Raw genomic sequence first — 21,048 nt, 5'->3', positions numbered from 1 at the left:
TTTAATCCGTATCAACTCATTACATCCTGTGAGGGAGGTGGATGCTACTATTATCCTCATTTTGCAGATGAGAAAACTGAGGCAGAGAGGTTAAGAAACTTGCCTCAAATCACATATCTATCTAGTAAGGGACAGAGCTGGGATTTGAACCTTCCCCAAGTTCCTATGCAAGGAAGAATCCTGAGCCCACCAGGAATTGTTCAGCCTCGACTCTGTGCTCTCATTGACCCCTCGCCATTCTGGGACAGAGGTGTTGTTGGCCGCATTTTATTGAGGAAGAAACTGAGTCTCAAGAGGTCATTGATTTGGCCAAGGTCAATGCAGTGAGTAGATAAATGGAGGAGTTGGGACTTGAACCCTGAGATTCTGATTCTAAACCTAGTGCTGCTGGGCACAGTGGCACGTGCCTGTAGTCCAAGCTACTCAGCAGACTGAGGCAGGAGGACAGCTTGAGGCCAGGAGTTGAAGGCTGTAGTTGGCTAGGATCATGCCTGTGAATAGCTACTGCACTCCAGCTGGGGAAATGCAGAAAGACCCCACCTCTAAAAATAAGTAAAAATAAATAAAAATAAACCTAGTGCTGCCTTGTCCAAAGCTGGGAAATTTACGGCATGTTTTTGAATGGCTTTGGCAGCAGCCTAGCTATCATTAATTAACTAAGTGCACGGTGATTGTCCTCCCACAAATCCCCCTCCAGCCACTCTGCGCCCCGCTTCCCACTTTGGTCCTCTTCTCTACTTCCCACTCTTTGCCCCAGAAACTAAATGTCCTTTGTTGCTATTCCCTGTTACCCAACAAAACTTACTTTCAGATTCCTGATCATTCCCTCATATGTTTATACTTTCAACAGAGGGCTGTGTGGTCCAGCAGGAGGGGCCAGGAGCTAGAGGTAGCTCTGTCACCCGTCCTCCCTGGGCACTTGGGATGAAACCTGTTTGTCCCTAGGCCTCGTCTTCTAGTCTTTACAAGGGGAAGAGGTTAGACCAGTGTTCTTTAAACTACTTGAGCCATGGAACTCTCATTTTATTTACTTTTTTTTTTTTTTTAGAGACAGGGTCTTGCTCTGTTGCCCTGTTTAGAGTGCAGTAGCGTGATCACATTATAATTCACTGCAGCCTCAAATTCCTGGGCTCAAGTGATCCAGAACCGTCATTTAAATGAAAATTTTCAGGCAAGCCCAACATTTGTATTATTATGATGATTATTAATTTGAGGCTGGGCGTGGTGGCTCACACCTGTAATCTATCTCGAAAAAGTTTTTATTTATTTATTTGTTTATTTTGAAACAGAGTCTCACTCCGTCGCCCAGGCTGGAGTGCAATGGCACAATCTCAGCTCACTGCAACGTCCACAGGACCAGGTTCAAGTGATTCTCCTGCCTCAGCCTCCCGAGTAGCTGGGATTACAGGTGTGCACCACCACGCCTGGCTATTTTTTGTATTTTTAGTAGAGACGGGGTTTCACCATGTTGGCCAGGCTGGTCTCAAACTCTTGACCTTGTGATCCTCCCACCTCAGCCTCCCAAAGTGCTGGGATTACAGGCATGAGCCACCACGCCCGGCGTCAATGTTTGTATTCTATCGGATGCTGGTGAGCTGCTCTAGTCCAAGCTGGGTTCAAGGAAGGAAGTGTCTCCTACATGCCAACTTCTGAGCTTCTCCTTGGACACAACGGGAAAATCACTGGTCTAGAGAGAGCCTATAGGCTCTTGGGGCTCTTAGAGACAGGAATCTGGGATCCACGGATGGCAGGTGATGCCGAAGTGCTATGCAGGCAGCTAAATGCCCACCTGGGAGCCCCCACCCATCCCCCCAACAGCTGTCCCGCCTTGTTGGCTAAACTGTAGAGGGGTCTGCCAGCAAAGCTAGCCTGTGCCCAGGACCCTGCCTCTGGGGCACTGAGCTGTCCAGGGGTCTCACCACAGAGAAATAGTATCTGCTCTGATGCTCAGGGTGTGCAGTCTGTCCGTTCTGGCACGTTCCTCAGTGGCCAGAAGAGCCGGCTCCTCCCCTACCCCTGTTACCCATTTGTTTTCTCTTTCTTGGCCTCTCCCTTTTCTTTTTTGTTTTTTAAACAGAGTCTCACTCAGTTGCCCAGGCTGGAGTGCAGCGGTGTGATCTCAGCTCACTGCAAACTCCATTTCCCAGGTTCAAGCAATTCTCTTGCCTCAGCCTCCCAAGTCGCTGGGACACCACAGACGCCTGCCACCATGCTCAACTAATTTTTTTGTATTTTATGTAAAGACGGGGTTTCGCCATGTTGGCCAGGCTGGTTTTGGACTGCTGACCTCAAGTGATCCCCCCACCTTGGCCTCCCAAAGTGTTGGGATTAAGGGGTGAGCCACCGCGGCCGGCCAGCTTCTCCCTTTTCTAAAATTATGTTTTGTTTTGTTCTGTTTTCATGGCTCCTTCTCCTTCCCCTTCTCCTTCTTTCAACAAATGCTCGCTGGTTACTGGTCTCAAGCTTTCTGTCCCAAGCCTAAGGCTACAGGGGAATGAGACAAACATGAGGGCTGCCCCCAGGGCAGAGCCTTCACCTGGAGACAGCTGCATCCTGCAGTGACTGTGGCCGCCATTGCACTAAGAACTCATTCACAGGGGCTGGGAAGGCTTCTGTAGGCAGTGGTGAGCAAAAGGGCACTAGCATGTGAGTAGGAGTTTGTCCCGTTTCGGGGGTGGGAATGAATGCACGTGGGGAGGAGGCAGGTGTTTCCGGCTCAGAAGAGAGTCATGGAAACTGTAGAGGCTTAGCCAGCCCAAGCGTTTGAGGAGCTGTCAACAGCTAGATTTGGCTGAAGCATAAAGTCGTCATTGGGGGGCTATCAGGAGTGGAACGAGGTAAGCTGCCCAGGGTGCCAGTGGCCAGGGGTCTGGAGAGCCTGTTCCAGAGCTGGGAACAGATCCTGAGGGTCATGGGGGCACCAGTGGAGGTTTGCAGCAGGGGATGTGGGGCCAGACCTGCAATGTAGAAGCACACCTGGCTGCCCACAGTTGGGGGTGAGGAGACAGTGAAAATGGGGCTTCCCTTCCTTCTCACCCCCCACAGCCCGCACCCCCTCTGAATGCTCCGAGCAGCCCTGGTTCCCTCTGAGACTCAGCATGGGGACAGAAGGAAGGGGGCTTTGGGCTGCCGGCTGCTCATCCCACCCTGGCCTGGCCCCCACCTCAAGGCAGTCCCTGACCTCTTCACCCCCAGGACCACAAGTCAGGAAAAGTTCAAAGCTTGCTCTCCCCCAGCTGGGATGTTTTGATTTCTGGGCCCTCTGAAAATGGCCCGTTTGTGCTGAGACGCTCAGGCAGATTAGCTTCCAACCCCCTTTCAGCCCTTTCTATCTGAATCCTGGCTCTGACAAGCCCCTTCCCCAGCCCTGCAGCCCCTCTTGGCCCCAGATGACTGTCCTCACTTCCCCCCACGGCCCCCAACCGTGGTGAAGGAGGGGGAGGTCCTATCCCCAAACACAAGCTCTTTTGTTCCAACCGGCAGCTTGGCCCTCAGCCCTGCACCCGCTGCTGGTGGAGTTTCCTAGCACTTAATGAGCCCGGGGTCAGCTGAAGGAGGGGGAGCTGGCATTGAGGGGCTGGGGACAGGGGCTGGAGCACAGGCGATTTCTGGCTGCAGCTTTGGACCTGTCCCTCCTCTGCTCAAATCTCTCCCATGGTTCCTGCCTACTTTACTGGGACTGCTGAGGTGAGCAGAGACCCCAGGCTCCTTGCAGCTCTCACACAGCCTCTCCTGCCTCTCCCTGGAGCAGGACTAGGCACGTGGGCTGCTCAGTGCAGACTCAGAGCAGGGATGCACACAGTGGGAAGCACGCAGGCTTTGAAGCCAGCAGAACCAGAGTTCAAATCCTGACTCTGTCACTTCCTGGTAGTACAACCAGGGACAAATCACAAATCTCTGTGTGCCTCAGTTTCCTCCCCTGTAAAATGGGGCTACGTTTTCCAGCCAGAGTTCTATGAGCTCCGGCACAAAATGCTCATGCACCTTCCCTTCTCTTTCTCTTGTTCCCTAAGAGTCTGACCAGCTCCCCTCCTGAAGGTGCAAGGTGCAAGGAAGATAGTCAGAGCTGCCCTCCTTCTGCTCCCCCACAAGTTGAGCATGCACTGGGCTGCCAAGGACATTGGGGGATGGAGACCTTTAATGCCACTAAACAGGGAACTGGAGGCTGAGCAGGTCTGGCGAGGGTAGCCAGTCCAGGAACCCCACTACCCCCTTGGCTCTGGGTCTTCTTGGCCTCCCTCCTTGGGCTAGGCTTCTCCTGCTGGGATTGTGAGCTCCCAGAGGTGGGCAGCCACCCAGCCTCACCTGAGCTGGCTCAGGGGTGGTTTGGGTCTTAGCAATTCCAGGAAGACCCAGCACAACCCTGTTCCTCCCCTGCCTGAAACTATTCATGGCTCCTCCCAGTGCAAGGTAAAGCCCGATCTCCTGATCCCGGCATCTGAGGCTGCTACCCTAGCCCAGCTGACCTCTCCAGGCCTGCGCACCTGGATTTTGGGGTACAGCCTCACTGAATCACTCAAAGTTCTTAGATGGGCGGCCAGGCGCGGTGGCTCACGCCTGTAATCCCAGCACTTTGGGAGGCCAAGGTGGGTGGATCACGAGGTCAGGAGATTGAGACCATCCTGGCTAACACGGTGAAACCCTGTCTCTACTAAAAATACAAAAAAATTAGCTGGGCGTGGTGGTGGGCGCCTGTAGTCCCAGCTACTCAGGAGGCTGAGGCAGGAGAATGGCGTGAACCTGAGAGGCGGAGCTTGCAGTGAGCTGAGATCACGCCACTGGACTCCAGCCTGGGCAGCAGAGTGAGACTCCATCTCAGAAAAAAAAAAGAAGTTCTTAGATGGCTACTCTGTAGTTCTCAACTCCAGGCCTTTCCCCTGTGGTTCCCTCTGCCTGTTCACTACCTCCATCCACCAGGCCAACCTCCGTATTTTGTTTTGCTTTGTTTTTAGAGATGGGCTCTCCCTGTGTTGCCCAGGCTGGTCTCCTAATCTCAAGCGATCCTCCTCCTTTGGCCTCTCAAAAGTGCTAGAATAGCAGGCACGAGCCACTGTACCTGGCCTTAGGTCTCTGGTTATCTTTAAGGTCAGCATCTTCTCCTTCCCACCTACCCCTAGAGGTCTCTCCACCCTGGGATGTCACTGGAGCCTTGAGTGCCTATTCTAAGCTCTTCCCTAAATGAGAACCCAGCCTCATGCTTCCCTGGGTGCGTGCTTCCCCTCTAGCACCCAGCATGCAGCTCGCACAGAGAAGGCACAAATTAAAAGAAGTGAACCTGGGCAGGGAGCAAAGACCAGGACTCCAACAATCCTCTTCCAATTCCAGCAGCTGCCCCTTAGAGTCACCTGGTGGGGCAGGGGAGGAGGGAAAACAAGGAGGAGGGGTTTATACATTCCATTGCCCAGGCCTCCTTTAGACTAAACTGAATCCAAATCTCTAGGGTGAGGTTGGGCATTGTTCCTACCCAGAATGATAATGAGGCAGATCAAGGATTAGAACTTTCTGGAAGATTGAGGTTTCCTTCCCCCGACCCAGGTGCAGTGGGCAAGGTGGGGCCAAGTCCTGCGGGAGGCTTTGAGTGCTCCTTAATACCCCACTGTGTGTGGCATTGATTGGAGGAGTGCTTTATAGCTCGCAAAGTACTTTGATTTGCATCGAGTCATTCGTTCATTCATTATTCATTCAACAAATATGCAGCAGAAAGTGCCAGGGCCACAGAGATGAAGCTCCAAGGTGTGTGGCAGAGACAGGCACGTGGACTGACAGATCGATGAACAAGGCCATAAGGTGTGACAGGGCTGCCCCCAGAGCCCTGAGCAGAACCGGTCAGGGGCACAGAGGAGGAGGGTATTGAGCCTATGTTAGGGAGGTCCCCTGGTCTGGGTGGTACCGGCAAGGCAGAAGGTCCAGGTAGGGGCTGGCAAAGGTGTGGGTGGCAGAGGTGGACTTGGTCCTGCAGTGGGCAGGGGTGTGAGGACACACAGATGTGAGGAGGGATGGTGGGGACTGCAGAGGGCCTGGCCTGGTCACCTGGTGGCTTAGCTGGGAGCCTACAGGAAAGACCGAGAAGGGATGAAGAGAGAGGCGAGAGGAAACCCAGGAGAGGAGACTGTGGGGTCCTCAGGGTGGGGTGGTAGGAGAGAGATTCAAGCAATGGCAAACACAAATGATTATAACTACAGCCAAGATCAACTGAGGCCTCATTCTCTGCTAGATCAGTTCTCAGAATTTTTTAAATAAGCATGAACAGTGTTACTCCTCTCAATAACCTGTGACAGGAGTACCAGGGTAACCATCCCATCTCACAGGTGGGAAAACTGAGATTCAGAGAAGTTACATCATTTCCCCTGGTAAGGGGCAGAGATCTGATGGTGCGGGGCTCCAGGGACCCTGCCCTGACCTACCCCCAACCAGAGCCTCACCCGAGAGGACTGGTAAGATGGTGCCCCAAGAGAAAGCCCTGGTTTCTGCAGTTGGTATTCCATTGGTGGGCCTGTTCAGAGCAGCTTTGGGGCAGGGACTGGTGTTGAGCTGCACAATGCCAGTGGGGAAGCAGAGATCAGAAGGACATGGGCTGGGAATCCCAGCTACTCGGGAGGCTGAGGCAGGAGAATAGCTTGAACCTGGGAGGTGGAGGTTGCAGTGAGCCAAGATCGTGCCTCTGCACTCCAGCCTGGGCGACAGAGCAACACTTCGTCTCAAAAAAAAAAAAAAAAAAAAGGACATAGGCCGGAGAGGATGAGGCAGTGAGGATGGGATGGGAGAGACTTGGGCCCGTTGCAGGGCCGGAGAAAGGGCCAGCAAGGGAGGTCGATGGGGGGGTCCTCATACAGGCAGGAGGGTGGGCAGGAGGTGCAGAGCCCAGGGAGCAAGGTTGGCCTCAGCTGGGGAATTGACGGAGGGAGAGGAGAACTGAAGCAAAAATCCCCCGGGGCTTGGAAGGGCCACGAAGAAGCTGTCGGGGGCTCGAGCCTCACTTTTCTCTTGCTGCCGGGCACGGTAGGCCCTCAGCCAAGTCTGTGTTCCCCATTCTGCTGGGGAAGGGGAGCTTTGCAGGAGTCACTAGGGGGAGAGGAGGGAAGAGGGGAGCAGGGGGAGCCCAGCAGGAGGGAGAAAGAGAGAGAGAGAGGCAGAGATACAGAGAGAGATATATAGAGATGACTGAGACAGAAAGACTGAGAGAGATAGGAACAGAGATAGAGAGACAGAAAGAGACAGAGATAGACCCAGAGAGAGTCTCTGAAAGGACTACCCATCCCCTCCCTGCTGTCAGGGACCAAGTCTGAAAGAAGAGGCTCAGAAGGGTTTGGGGGACAGCCACCCCTACCCCACCCACCACAGAACTGGCAAAGGAGAGACTAAAGGGTCTCCGAGCAGGGCACCCACCCCCCAGATTCCCTGGTGCCCTGGCTTCAGGGCCATAGAGTCAGCTTAGCTTCTCAGTCAAGGACAGGCCTTCCCAGGAGGGAGAGGTCTCCACCTCTACCCCCACCTGGAGGCAGGAGGATCCCGACCCGGGACAACCCCCAAGGACCCCTGAGTGACGCCCTGACCTCAGGCTGCAGGGCCTAGAGCCTGGTGCCTGCTCCCTCTGCTGAGCCACCCACCCTACTGACCTCTGGCTGCCATCTGGCTGCCTCGGGCTGTGGTTTGAGGTCCCCGCCCTCCACCGCCACCTAAGAGTTGTGCACTCCATTTTCCATGCCTAACACCCCACCATTAGCAAAGAGCAGTGTGAGGCCATTTGTCACAGAGAGAGCATGGGAGGAGAGAGAGAGGGTCTTGGGCAGGGCTGCGGGTGGGACAGCCACCCCGAGCCATGTCGGTCCCTGCAGTCCCTGGCAGTTGCTTTTCTAGGGCACAGACCAACTCTTTCTGGTGCAGTCTGTGGAACCCCAGAGCGGGAGTGTGGGCCCCCCACGCCCTCACGTGCTCACTCACGGGCTCCTGAGGAGACAGCCTGCCGAGACAGAGGCCCACTGGCAGACACACCGTGGAGCTCCTGCACTCACGCACGCCTGCCCGTGTGCGCACACACAGAGGCGCCCTGGGAATGTAGGTCACCGGCTGGAACACTTCGAGCCTGGGGTGCTGGCGATCCGGCCATCCAGCACAGGCTTCCAGATTGGACAGAAATCCACCCCCCCTCCACCCGCCTCTTCCCCCGCTCTCCCGAGACAATCTGACCCAAAGCTCCTCAGGCTTGTGTTTTCTTTTCCCCAGAATCCCACTGGCTGGGGCTGTGTCCAGGGGAGGGGGCAGGGCTCCTTGTCCATGCAGCTTCTTCTCTGTGTCTGTCCCTGTGCTGGGCGATGCGGAGTCTACAAGACATGGAGGGATGTGGCTCCCACCTTGAAGAGTTCTAAGGCAGAGCCCGAGAGATGTCCTCAGACCAGAGGCGAGTAATGGTCAAGGGGGAGAACAGAACACTGCTTTGTCAGGGCCAGGCTGGCTTCCTGGGGGAGGTGACAGGACTCTGGTTGGGCAGTTGAGTGGGGGCTTCTGCAAGCCTGGGAAAGGGAGTGGTTCTGACACACGCTGGGAAGGCCCCAGCAGCTCCCCTCCCTCCCTTCTGGAATCCAGGCCTCTCTCAAAGGTGACTGTCACCAACTTCTCTAGAGATGGCCACTGGATGGCCCTGCAGGCCCTTCAGACACAGCAAGCCCAGAACATCGTTTCCCCTTCCCCCCCAGAATCTGCCCTTCCACCCAGGTCCCCATGTCAGTGTGGACACCAACATCTCCTGCCACACAGGCCAGAGATCAGGGTTATCCTGACTTCTTTCTTTACCCACCCAGCCTCCCTTCCAACCTTTCACTGTGGCTCACCAAGCAGCTCACAGCCCAGAGAGGGGGACAAGCAGTAAAGCAAATGGACTTTACTCATCAAAGTGCAGTGGGATAGCAGAAAGCCCAGGGAGCCTAGGCAGCCCAAACAAGCTAGTCAGGGAAGGCTTCCTGGAGGAGGTGACCTGAGCTGAGACTTCAGCATGGGCAGGATTGACCAGGCTGGAGGGGTAGTAGGGAAGGCTAAGATGAAAGAGTGTTTCAGGCAGGGGTAAGAGCAAGTGCAAAGGTGAGGGAGAGAGAAAGGCAGATTCAAGGCAGAAATTAATTCATGATGATGGGAGTGGCAAGAAAGTGGGGTGTGGCTTGGAGATGAGAGCAGAAGTGTATCTGCAGGGTCAGACCATGAACTGCGTTAAGCTCTTTAATGAGTTTGGATTTTATCCTGCTGCAGTGGTGGGCCCTGTGAAGTTTTCTGAATGCCTATGAGTGGCCCCTTCTGGCTGTGCACGAAGGATGAGTTGGGGGGACAGGTAGAGATGGACAGCCCCAGGAAGAGGCAAGGCAGCTGTGCAGGTGTCCAAGGTGAGGCCTGGCCTGAAGTGGGGGCTGGAGATGGAGAGTCAGGGTGGACCTCTGGACCTCTTAGGAGGTAGCATGGACCGTAAGTGGGCCTGGTTTCATCTTCTCTGACCTCCATCTTCCCATGATGTAACAGAGAATGGACAGGAGGACCTCAAGAGACCCTTCCCCTTGGGTCTCCCTACACCTTGGCCCACCCAGGGTGGGCTCAGCAGCCCAGGGCATATCCACCCAGCAGAAGGAACAGACTGGGCAGTGGGAGCAGAGGGCTAGACTCTGGATATCCTGCAGTCAGCCCAGGGAGGCCAGTGAGGGGAAGCTGGGGACACACTGGGCCTGATGTGTGGGGTCCACCTGCCTCTTTGGAATAAGGAGGGCTGTGGCAGCCATTCAGCAACCTGAGCATGAGTCAGGCCACATTACTTGAAGGACCGATACTCAAGCGAGTGTGTCAGTTTCTTCCTCTGTAAAACGGGAATTGAACAATACACCGAGAAACACATTCGGTGGTAGGAAAGCTTAGGGGACCCGGATCATGCTACAGATTGACTTAAAGATCTTCGACTCTGCACCAGGTCCCGTGGCGGAGGAGCCAGCCTGAGGCAGTGGCTGTCCAGGACCACAGAAGAAGGAAGGCTCTATCCTGCTTAGTCCTCACAAGAGAGGAGCCCTGCGCGGTGGCTGCTGCTGTCCCCATCCCTCCGAGGCTCTGAGAATCAACTGGCCTGGCTCACAGGTCACACGGAGGTGCAGCAGATAGAAGCCCAGGCCTGGGGGTGTTAAGTACAGTTCAGGAGGGGCTCTCCAGGAGCCTATGGGAAGTGAAATGTCCGCGTCCTATGCACACAGGCGCTCCCTCCCTTTCCCTGTCCGTCTCTCTGGGGAAACCAACTCTTCTCTCTTGAGCTTTATCCTGGCTCTTCCCCGCCCTGCTCCAGGCACAGGGGCTCCCTCCTCACCAGCCAACCCCCACTGCAGCCTCAGCCCCTGACCTTGTTATGAGGCCAGCTGCTCAGGCTTGTGTGTGGAAATGACCTAAGCCCCTCCCGAGCTGGCCTCTTTGTTCTTTATTGTCTGTTCTTCCTGATTGCGCCTCTTCCCAGAGTCTCAGGGCAAGGGGAGGGGGTGTGTGGCTCTACCACTCATCCACCTGCCCAGCTGGGCAAGTTCAGAAGCCCCCCGCATGGCTGGCCAGCAGAACCGAGGCCCCCCCGGGCATGGGAAAGGGCCCTGGATTGGGGGCCAGGAGACCCAGGGGGGTGGTGGGAGCAGCCCAAAGTGGAGAAAGCGCACAGGATCCTGGGAGTCCTGGGTTTGAATCACAAGTGTTCCTCACTCGCTGTGTGGCAGGGCCTTTCTAAGCCTTGACTGTCTCCTCTGAGCTGTGGGGTTGTTCCTTCCTCTGTGAGGAGTCAATGGAGAACATTTAGCAGTGAGCCAGGCACACAGTAAATGCTCATAAATAGGACCGCAGCTCTGCCTCCTTGGCCTAATTTTTTCACTTATAGAAGGGCTCCAGGTATGAATGTGGCTTCTCTTCCTTCATTTTTCTGAGGCCCAGGCAGCCTGGTCTAGGACAGAGCCCTCGAACAAGATGGAAGGGATCTAGATTCTGGCGTCCCTTCCCCATTCCAGGCAGGCTAGGCTGGTGTCAGTTTCACAGATGGGGAAATGGAGGCTCTATGAGAGCCCAGGTCTTTGGCTGGCACCTGCTGAGTGAGCCGAGTGGCAGAGCCAGGAGGAGGCCTCAGAGGGAGGGCAGGCCTAAGCAGGGGAAGCGAGATGATGGATGGGAGGCCAGTGGCTGGACACATAGCTGTTATTTTTTACAATTATTATCTATCTGTCACCAGTTGAAGCTAATCCCTCTGCCTCTCAAAGGAAGGCCCAGGGAGTCATGATATCAGGCCCCCTGATGACATTAGGCTATTTTGGCCTCAAATTGTCCTCTCTTTAGACCATCCCTGTCCCACAGCTGAGTATGCCTCTCGCCTTGGCCGGCTGAGCTGACATGGCTCCTGCCACATCTCTGAGCTGCTTCAGTGAACGATCCCCGGGAGAGAGGATTTTCCACGGGCACAGGGAGGGGCCTCCAGGTGGCAGCTTTGGCACACAATGGCTTTCAGGACTGCAGCAAAATAAAGATATCAGGCTTTGTAGCTGGAGCAAGCTGGGTTCAAATCAGTGCACTCACTGCATGATCAGGGCCAGTCACGTAACCTCCTTGGGCCTCAATTTTCTCATCTGGAAAATAAGGCTAACTGCAACCCACCAGGTGTATTGCGAGGATTTAGAAGACAATGTAGGCCAGATGCAGTGGCTCACACCTCTAATCCCAGCATTTTGGGAGGCCAAGGTGGGCAGATTACCTGAGGTCAGGAGTTCAAGACCAGCCTGCTCACATGGCAAAACCCCATCTCTACAAAAACAGAAAAATTAGCCAGGCCTGGTGTTGCACGCCTGTAGTCCCAGCTACTCAAGAGGCTGAGGCAGGAGAATTGCTTGAACCCAGGAGGTGGAGGTTGCAGTGAGCCGAGATCATGCTACTGCACTCTAAACTGGGTGACAGAGTGAGACTCTATCTCAAAAAACAAAAAACAAAACAAAAAAATGCTGGGCACGGTGGCTCACGCCTGTAATCCTAGCACTTTGGGAGGCCAAGGCAGGTGGATCACCTGAGGTCAGGAGTTCGAGACCAGCTTGACCAACATGGCGAAACCCCGCCTCTACCAAAAAATTCAAAATTAGCCAGGCTTGGTGACGCATGCCTGTAATCCCAGCTACTTGGGAGGCTGAGGCAGGAGAATCGCTTAAACCCAGGAGGCAGAGGTTGGAGTGAGCCGAGATTGCGCCATTGCACTCCAGCCTGGGCAACAAGAGCAAAACTCCATCTCAAAAACAAACAAACAAACAAACCAAAACAGAAGACAGTGTAGATAAAGTGTCTTTGGATCCTGGCATGGAGTAGGTGCTTACCGAACGGTTATTACAGCAGTAGCATTTGGAAGTTTACAAACTCACATCCACCTGCTTCTCTGCTGGGATCTGCCAACAACCCTGAGGTAGATGCCCATGCTGGTTGTCATCAGGAAGAAATGGAAAGTTCTGAGCTTTTGAGCTGCCTGCTCCACCTCCATGATATCCAAAGTAACCACCCGCTTCTGGAGGGTTTATCCCAGCGGGCTGTATGAGCCCAACCCCCTTCCTGTATGAGTCACAGACTTCCCTGACAGGTGTCCAGCCTCACACTCTTTTGCCTCCTTACTCCTCCGGAGCTCCAAGACCGCCTGAAAAACAGGCAGGGCAGGGCTGAGTCTGCCCATTTGTCAGATGAGGAAGCTGAGGCTAAGTCAGGGCAGGGACTTGGTCCAGGCCACCCAATAACCGAGAGAGCTGGGATGAGATGCAGGCCTGCTCTCTTGGGGCATGGGGCCCAGCACCCTCAGCTGACAGCTAAGGAACCAGAAGTCCAAAGTCGGGGAGGATGCCTAAGGATGTGGAGCAAGTTAAGGGCAGGATCCAGCTCATGCCACTCATTAATTCACTCACTCTCGCTCACTTATTCATTCATTCATTCATTCATCCACTGAGTATGTATTGAGTGCCTTCTCAGGACCAGTGCTGTGCAGCACCCTGGGAACCCAGTGGCAGACAAGATACAGCTCCTGCCCTCAAGGGCCTTATAGTCTCATGTGGGAGTCAGGCCGGTGAGCAGGCAATGAAAACACACCCCGGCAGAGGAAGCACCAGGAGCTGTCCTGGTAGGAGGACGGTACCCACGAAGTGAAGAAATAGCAGGACTCCAAGAGAACCCGCAGAAAGTATATTTTGCAGGGCAGGACTTTTTCTCTTATGCTGGCCACTGCCAGGCCTCTGTCTTGCCCCCTTCTTTGGAAATCACGAGGCAGACGGAAAGGACATGCTTCTCTGAGCTGGACTTTTCACACAGCTCCAAGGGGCTGGCACCAGAGGGGACAGTCACATCTTGTCTGGCCGTCACCCCAATTTACACCTAGGGAAACTAAGGCCAATCACAAGGGCTCTGCAGGGGTTAGTGCTGAGTTTCCGAGCTCTCCCCTTCTCCTCACCTTCCTGCCTCTGACTGTCCTGTAAAAGAAACCTCTGCACCTATGTCTGCTCCTCGCTGCAGCCGTGTCTGAGCCCTTCTTGGCCATGCTCTAAGGGGCTCCCACCGCCAGACCACCCAATAGAGCTCTGCTCAGTCCTGCCTGCTAAGAGGCTTAGGCCTCCAGAACTTCAGTGCCAGTGGCTGCGGATCCCCCACCATGCCATGGCTGAACCCTTTCAGCCTCTGAACACCTGATGGATGCAATCAGAACCGGGGTCTTCACCAGACGAAAGGCGCTTTGCTTGGCTTGAAGCAGGGAGAGATGTCCAGAGCCTCACCCCCAGCTTTGCAGCTCCCAACCCTTCCCCATCCCCATCAATGTTCCTGTGCCCCCTAAAGGAGCTCAGCTTGCCAACCCCTGACCAAGATTGTAAGTATCAGAGAATGCTCCAAAGCATCACCAGTCTCCATGCCTTTGCACCTGCTGTTCCTTCTGCCCTGGAATGCCTTTCCTCGCCTTTTTGCCTGCACCAACTGCATTTGTTCACTCACTCATTCAACAAGCATTTGTTGGATGCTTACTCCTGACAGGTGGAGAACTATGCTCTGGGGATCCAGATTGCTTAGAGACTCACGGGAGATGCAGGTGAAACACATCAGCATGCAATAATGTGTAGTGCACATATGAACACGTCCATAAAGGAAAAGACGGGCTACGAGAGTGATGCATTGGGGGAACATGGTTTAAGGAGGGCTTCTCTGAGGAGGTGACTTTTCAGTTGATACTGGGAAGAGGAGGAGGAGTTAGCTCAGGGAAGAGAAAGAGGAAGGATGCTCAAAGGCCCTGAGGGGAGACAGCTTGGGGGTGTGAGGAAGGTCAGATCTGATGGCGGGAAGCGAGGGAGTGAGGGGTGAAGGAGGAAGAGTTCAATCATGAAGGAGCAGAGGAGGCAGGCCCTGGCGAAGGGACCCTGTGGGCAGCAGCAGGAGAGAGAGCCCCAGGAGAAGGGGCCAGCCAGAGATAACGGGAGGAAACCCCGAGAGCAGCCTGTCCCAGAAGCCAGGCCAGCACTGTGGCTCATGCCTGTAATCCCAGCACTTTGGGAAGCTGAGGCAGGCAGATTGAGAGAGCCCAGGAGTTTGAGACCAGTCTGGGCAATGTGGGCAAACCCTGTCTCTACAAAAAATACAAAAATTAGCCAGGCATGGTGGTGAATGCCTGTAGTCCAGCTATTCTGAAGGCTGAAGCAGGAGGATTGCTTACACCCAGGAGGTCGAAGCTGCAGTAAGCTGTGATCATGCCATTGCACTCCAGCCTGGGTGACAGAGTGAGACCCTGTCTCAGTAAAAAAGGAGGGTGTTGTGGACTGAACATGTGTATCCTTCCCATCCTCAAGTCATATGTTGAACTCCCAGTGTGGCTCTGTCTGGAAATGGGGCCTCTAAGGAGTAATTAAGGTTAAATGAGGTCATAAGGATGGGGCCCTAGTAGGATCAGTGTCCTTATAAGAAGAGACAAAAGGATCACAGCACTTTGGGAGGCTGAGGCAGGTGGATCACTTGAGCTCAGGAGTTCGAGACCAGCCTGGGCAACATGGCGAAAACCTGTCTCTACCAAAAATACAAAAAATTAGCTGGGCATGGTGTTGTGCACCTGTGGTCCCAGCTACTTGGGAGGCTGAGGTGGGAGGATGGATTGAGCCTGGGAAGTGGAGGTTGCAATTGAGCTGAGATTGCACCACTGCACTCCAGCCTGGATGACAGAGTAAGACCCCATCTCAAAAAAAAAAAAAAAAAGAGAGAGAGAAAAGGGCTGACTGCTGTGGCTCACGCCTAGAATCCCAACACTTGGGACCCTGAGGCATTGGAATTGCTTGAGCCCGAGAGTTCTAGACCAGCCTGGGCAATGTAGCAAGACCCCATCTCCACACACACACACAAATTTTAATTAGTGAGGTGTGGTGGCGTATGTTTGTAGTCACAGCTATTCAACAGGCTAAGACAGAAGGATCCCTTGAGCCTAGGAGTTCAAGGCTGCAGTGACCTTTGATCACATCACTGCAAAATGTTATTATTACTTCTGAGATGGCGTCTAGCTCTCTGTCGCCCAGGCTGGAGTGCAGCAGCGTGATCTTGGCTCACTGTAGCTTTTGCCTCCCGAGTTCACGTGGTTCTTATGCCTCAGCCTCCCGAGTAGCTGGGATTAAAGGCATGCACCACCATGCCTGGCTAATTTTTTGTATTTTTAGTAGAGATGGGGTTTCACCATGTTGGCCAGGCTGGCCTCAAACTCCTGACTTCAAGTGATCCACCTGCCTCAGCCTCCCAAAGTGCTAGGATTTCAGGTATGAGCCACTGCGCCCAGCCTTCTGTTTTAATTTCTGTTTCTGAAATCTTTGTTGTGTGAGTCACCTTGTCTATTTTGTTACAGCAGCCTGAGCTGACCAATATAGAGGGAATCATTGACTTCTTCAGTGGAGGAGTCACCTCTGCCAGGAAGCCTTTCTGGATTCCAAGTATAGGGTTAGGGCTTCCACACGTCTTGACTTCCCCCATCAGTGCACCTGCATCTCTCTCAGATTAGCCTAGGAATGTCACAAAGTTTGATTTGTTCTTGAACCCCAAAGCCCAGTCCAGAACCTGAAAGTAATTGTTAAATGGATGAATGTAGAACCAGGGCTCAGACTGGGGAAGTGACTCACTGAGACCGCAGTTTTCCTGTGCTGCCCTGACCCAGGATGGCCTCCTTCAGCCCTGGACCCCTGAGGCTGGCTGAGTGGGAGACCTTGGCTGGAAAAGCCAGGCCCCTCTCCAGCTGGGCCTGGGATTGCTCCCAGAGAGAGCCTGGGCTCCACTCCATGCCTGCCTGTCCCTTTCCTAAGGCCCCCTCTGTCCCTTTCCTCTTCCTCTTGAATCCCTTACCTCCCTGCCTGGCCAGCTTCCAGGAGATCAGCAACCGGCCTCGTGACAGGCCAGGACAAGGAGCTGATTGTGCATGGGGCCTTTCCATGAGGGTGGAGGCAGCCTCAGTTTCCAGCCTTGCCCAGCCCAGAGGCTGCTACTAGCAAATCTGGAGGACAGCAAGTGGGGACTGTGGGTTCCTGAGATATCCCTGGCTGGGGCTGGTCCTTCCCACCCCCTCGCCTGCCTCTTCAAAGGTCAGTGCCCTCCCTAGGGGAGCATCCAGACATCCAATGAGTCCATACGCATCCCGATGCCAAGCTTCCAGTGAACAGCTCTGGAGGCAGGCAGGCCTGTCCCACACCCTCAGGCTGTCTGCTCCTGGCCTCCCCAAGAACCGCATCACTCTGAATTTAGTCTGGGATCGATTGTCTGTCTCCCATTCCAGACTGGGAGCTCTTCCAGGCCAAGGACTGCTCTCCCTATTTTTTTCCCTCTCTCCTCCCTTTGTATTCTCCTCCTCCTTCCATTCACTAAGCACCAACTATTTGTTAGGACTGAGTTCCTCATTCCTACACACCCCTGACCCTGACACAGGGCTTGGCACATGGAGGTCACTCTGCATGCATCAACTGCCCCCCGTCCCCCGGGCCCAAAGATGCCAGGTCTGTGGGCTGGGCCTTGCCAAGCTTCCCTGAGGGCTGCAGCTCCAAATGTGGCAAAGGGCCCCTCTCCTTGGAAAGGGCTGAGCTCCTGCAGGAGGAAGGAAATTTGGCCTTGAATCTGTGCCAGGCAGCCAGGCCTGGATGGGGTGGGGGAAAGTCCGGAGAAACAAGAACTTGGTTTTCTTAGTAGAACTGTGGTCTCAGGAGGACCTGAACCCCTGGAAGGCTGACCTGACCCAAGCTGGGATGAGGTCGCCCTGCAATTACCACCTCTTCCGAGGCCAACAGGACTTCTCCCTGCTGAGTCCCAAAACCTGCTGCCCCACCCCCCCATGACCAGCCTCGGTGCCTCGGCCACACTCTTGCACTCTTGCGTCCCTCCTTGGTTGTCCAGAGACAGCCAGGCTGTGCCGGGCATCCCAGCCAAAGGTGAGCTCTCTGGCCAGGCTGAGTAGTGCAGGAGCTGAGTTACTGCATCCCTGGAGCCCCAGGCCTGCAGAAACCGCCACGAAGGAACCCTTCTGAGTCTTACAAATCCCTCTTCCAGACTCTGCACGGGCTCTGTCCCAAGCAACTTTTCCCCAATAATGCATGCAGGGCTTCCAGTGGCCTGGGCAGCTCCCCGGTGGCAGCCACTGGGGCCCTGTCACACGGGGAGTGCTTTCAGCATGAGCCCTGGCCTTTAATTACAAGGTATGTTCCTGTTGCCTCTTCCATCTATATTTATCCGCAGGATCGCACTAATTGAATTCCCCACAGCACAGGGCAGGCCTGGCGAACAGCGAGGCAGGCAGACAGGCAGGGGGGCTGCAAAACTTCCTTCCTTTCCTTCTTGGCCAGGAGCAAAACAGAAGCAGCTGAGAAACTCTCTCTCCCTCCCCTGGACCTTGTCAATGCCTGGAGTCTGAGGGGCTGCCCGCTCCAGGGACCCTCCAGCCCTGAGTCTCATAGCCCAACGCACCCATGCCCACCCATGGGTCCCAAGACCAGACAGTGCCCAGATGCCTGACTGCCTCCCCGCTTCAACTCAGATTCCTATAGCAGAGAAAAGTCCGTTGAGCAGAGAGGCTGAAACCCCCAACTCTGCACTTTGCTGGCACCGTCTTACCGTAGGAGTCGTCTTGGTCCAGGAGGGAGTCGGGCTCCATGGCGTGTGGGCCCCCAGCCCCTGGCCCCACCTGATTTATGAACCGAGGCTGTCTCCATGAGCGTCTGGGTTCCTCCTTTTGTATTCCATCTGGCGGCTTTTCCAACTAGATGACTGGGTATTCCTGCAAGCAGGCCCCTTTCCAGCCCTCGCCTTCATACAGTACATTTAAAGTAGCAGTAACCTCTTTTTCCTCCCCCCGCAGCCTGGCTGGAAACATTAGAAGGGACTGAGGCAGTGAGATGTCTAAAATAGGAAGACGCTGGGACGGTTGGCCTGGCTGCCCGTGATGCTGGCTGCGGGGATCTGGCCCGGCTGTGCAGATGGGAAAGCTAAGAGGTGAGGCTGAGAAGGGCTTAGCATCTGGAAGCCGGCTCTGGGGCCCGGGGGGTTTGCAGGAAGCGGGGAGCCCAGCCCCCCAGGGGAGGGGTTGGGGGGTCTGCTCTGTTTACCCCCAGTGCCCAAACCCCAAGGGCTTCTCCCAGGCCCTGCTGGAACCTCCCACTCAAATCTGTTCTACAGACATTTCCCGCAGTGTGGGGGATGCAGAAATTGACTCATCCATCCATTCAGTTAGTCACTAAATATTTTTTGAGCATCTAGTCTGCACCAGACACCGTGCCCGGTGCTGAGTTTGCAGCAGGGAGCGAGGCACAGTGCCTGGCTTCTTGGAGCTCACAGGAAAGCAGGTCATTGCAGCGCAGTGTGTGGTGCAAGAGCTGCAGGAACAGAGAAGGGGCACCTCACCTGGATGGAAGCGGTGGTCGGGGAAGGCCTCCTGGAGGAATGGGCACGTAAGCTGGGGCCTAAAGGACGAGAAGGAGTTAGCCAGGTACAGAAGGAGGGAGTGACCTGTGCAATAGCCCTGAGGTAAAAGGGTGCGTGGGGCATTCAGTGCCCCCCGAATAAGTTCCAGGTGGTTGGAGTAGAGCAAATGATGCGAGGCTGGTGAGAGATGGGACAGGGGAGCCAGGGAGAGAGGCAGGAGTGGGTTTGACAGGGCCTTTGGGGATGGCTCCAGGCTTGCCTGGAGGAGGGTCTGTGAGAATGACATGATCCGGATTGTCCTCTGGGAAGGCCTCCCTGGTGACTTTGTAAAAGAGGGGAAGCCACTAGGCCACCGGGGGGAGGGGGGGAGAGAGGGGGAGAGGGAGGGAGGGAGGGAGATAGATAGATATATATATATATATATATGCAGGCTCCATAGCCACAGCCGTAGGAACCCTGGATGCTATTTATTAAGCAGGCACCAGAGGTAAGCACCATTGACAAGTAGCTGCCCACATTGTCTCATATACTCCTCACTATGGTCCCTTCCGGGAGAAACTCTGGTTCTCCTATTTTACAGATGGGGGCAATGCACTTTAGAGAGGTGATGTGACTTGACCAAGGCCACAGTTGTGAGTGACCACCAGGGCAGGCCTGGACCCCAGAGAGTGCACAGCCTTGGTGCTGGGATGGTGGGGAGGACAAAGATGCATCTCAGTCAATCTGCATTCAATCTGCATCTCCTAGGCGGGCGTGATGGCTCACACCTGTAATCCCAGCACTTTGGGAGGCTGAGGCGGGCGGATCACCTGAGGTCAGGAGTGCGAGACCAGCCTGGCCAACATGGTGAACCCCCCATCTCTACTAAAAATACAAAAAATTAGCCTGGTATGGCGATGCGTGCCTGTAATTCCAGCTACTTGGGAGGCTGAGGCAGGAGAATCACTTATATCCGGGAGGCGGAGGTTGCAGTGAGCCAAGATCATGCCACTGCACTCCAGCCTGGGCGACAGAGCGAGACTCCATCTCAAAAAAAAAAAAAAAGAAAAAAGAAAAATCTGCATCCCCCTCTCCCACAAGCCCACCCAGGCCACAGGGCAGTACCGTGGGCTTATGGGAGACAGCTTCATTTGGGCTCAACCAGGGAAGGCTGCTGAGAGGAGGAGGTGTTTGAACTGGGCAGAGAAAGAAGAGCAGAATTTGATGGGCCAAGCAGGGAAAAGTGAGGGCGCCCCATTTAGAGGGAATGGCACAAGCAAAGGCGTGGAGGCAAGAAGGTAACACACAATGGACATGACAGGTGACTGGGAGGAAGTCAGGGCTGATAAGCAGGTTTGGGCTAGATCAAGAAAGGGCCTGGAGTGCCAGCCTGGGGGTGTGGGCGTGTTCCAGAGGGTGACACACAGCCCCAGCAGGCATTTGTTCCAGGTAAATGACCTCCTTCTCAAGGGCTGCCTGGGAGCTCCTGCAAGCGGCTCCCCACAGCCTTCTTAACGCTCTGCTCTGAAAGCAGGAGAAATCCTCTGTCCCCACAGCATGGCTGGAACACTAGAAGCCAAGCCTTGGTGACCTGGTTTTTGGAGACATGGCTCTGGTGCTGGGGTGGAGGAGACATTTAGAGAAGGGAGATACAGGGAGACAGGGAGTGAAGGCAGGAGGCTAACAGGAGGGTCCAGGCCAGGGGTGGCAGGGAGGTAAGAACCCACCGGGCTTGCTCCTGGCCACCCACTGCTGCCCAGAGCAGCCAGTGGCTGCTGACGTGGTTGGCCTGGCTACAGGGAGGTTCCTTCAGTCATTCGTCACCCCTCCTTCCCAACCTCGGATGACAGGGATCCCAGCTCCCAACCTCCCACTGCCTTAATTACAGGGAGACTGGCCCTACCCAGGCTAGCTGCAGGCACCAGGCTCCCTGGCTCTAATCAGTGGGTAGGGCAGACTGGGGGTTGAGGAGGCAGAAGGGGGAAATCAGGTCCTTGGACCACTAGCCAGTGGATAGATTCAGGTCCAGGTCTCCCTAGTCCTCCAAGGCCCCAGGGGATCTGCATGTCCATTTGTACATATGCACACGTGATCTCTTTTCAGATACAGTGTGGTGGTTAGCAGGATGGGGTTGAAATTGACCATCTGGAT

At 54.8% G+C, this 21,048-nt stretch overlaps 1 protein-coding gene across 2 annotated transcripts in view; it reads right to left on the bottom strand.

The window, feature by feature from the left end:
- The window catches only part of DAB2IP (DAB2 interacting protein), a 218,262-nt gene extending 199,645 nt beyond the window's left edge, over nt 1-18,617 (bottom strand). Inside the window, exon 1 of one of the 2 annotated variants that reach the window (XM_063696732.1) lies at nt 18,112-18,617. In XM_063696732.1, the coding sequence (XP_063552802.1) occupies nt 18,112-18,151 (40 nt within the window). In that variant the 5' untranslated portion in view covers nt 18,152-18,617. The remainder of the gene's footprint in view (nt 1-18,111) is intronic. The other variant, XM_031014439.3, reaches the window with a different exon arrangement.
- Nucleotides 18,618-21,048: the final 2,431 nt, after the last annotated feature.

This window comes from Gorilla gorilla, chromosome 13 (assembly GCF_029281585.2).
Source record: "Gorilla gorilla gorilla isolate KB3781 chromosome 13, NHGRI_mGorGor1-v2.1_pri, whole genome shotgun sequence".
Lineage (NCBI taxonomy): Eukaryota > Metazoa > Chordata > Mammalia > Primates > Hominidae > Gorilla > Gorilla gorilla.
The sequence above is the reverse complement of the archived record's forward strand: the minus strand, read 5'-3'. Positions and strand labels throughout refer to the sequence as shown.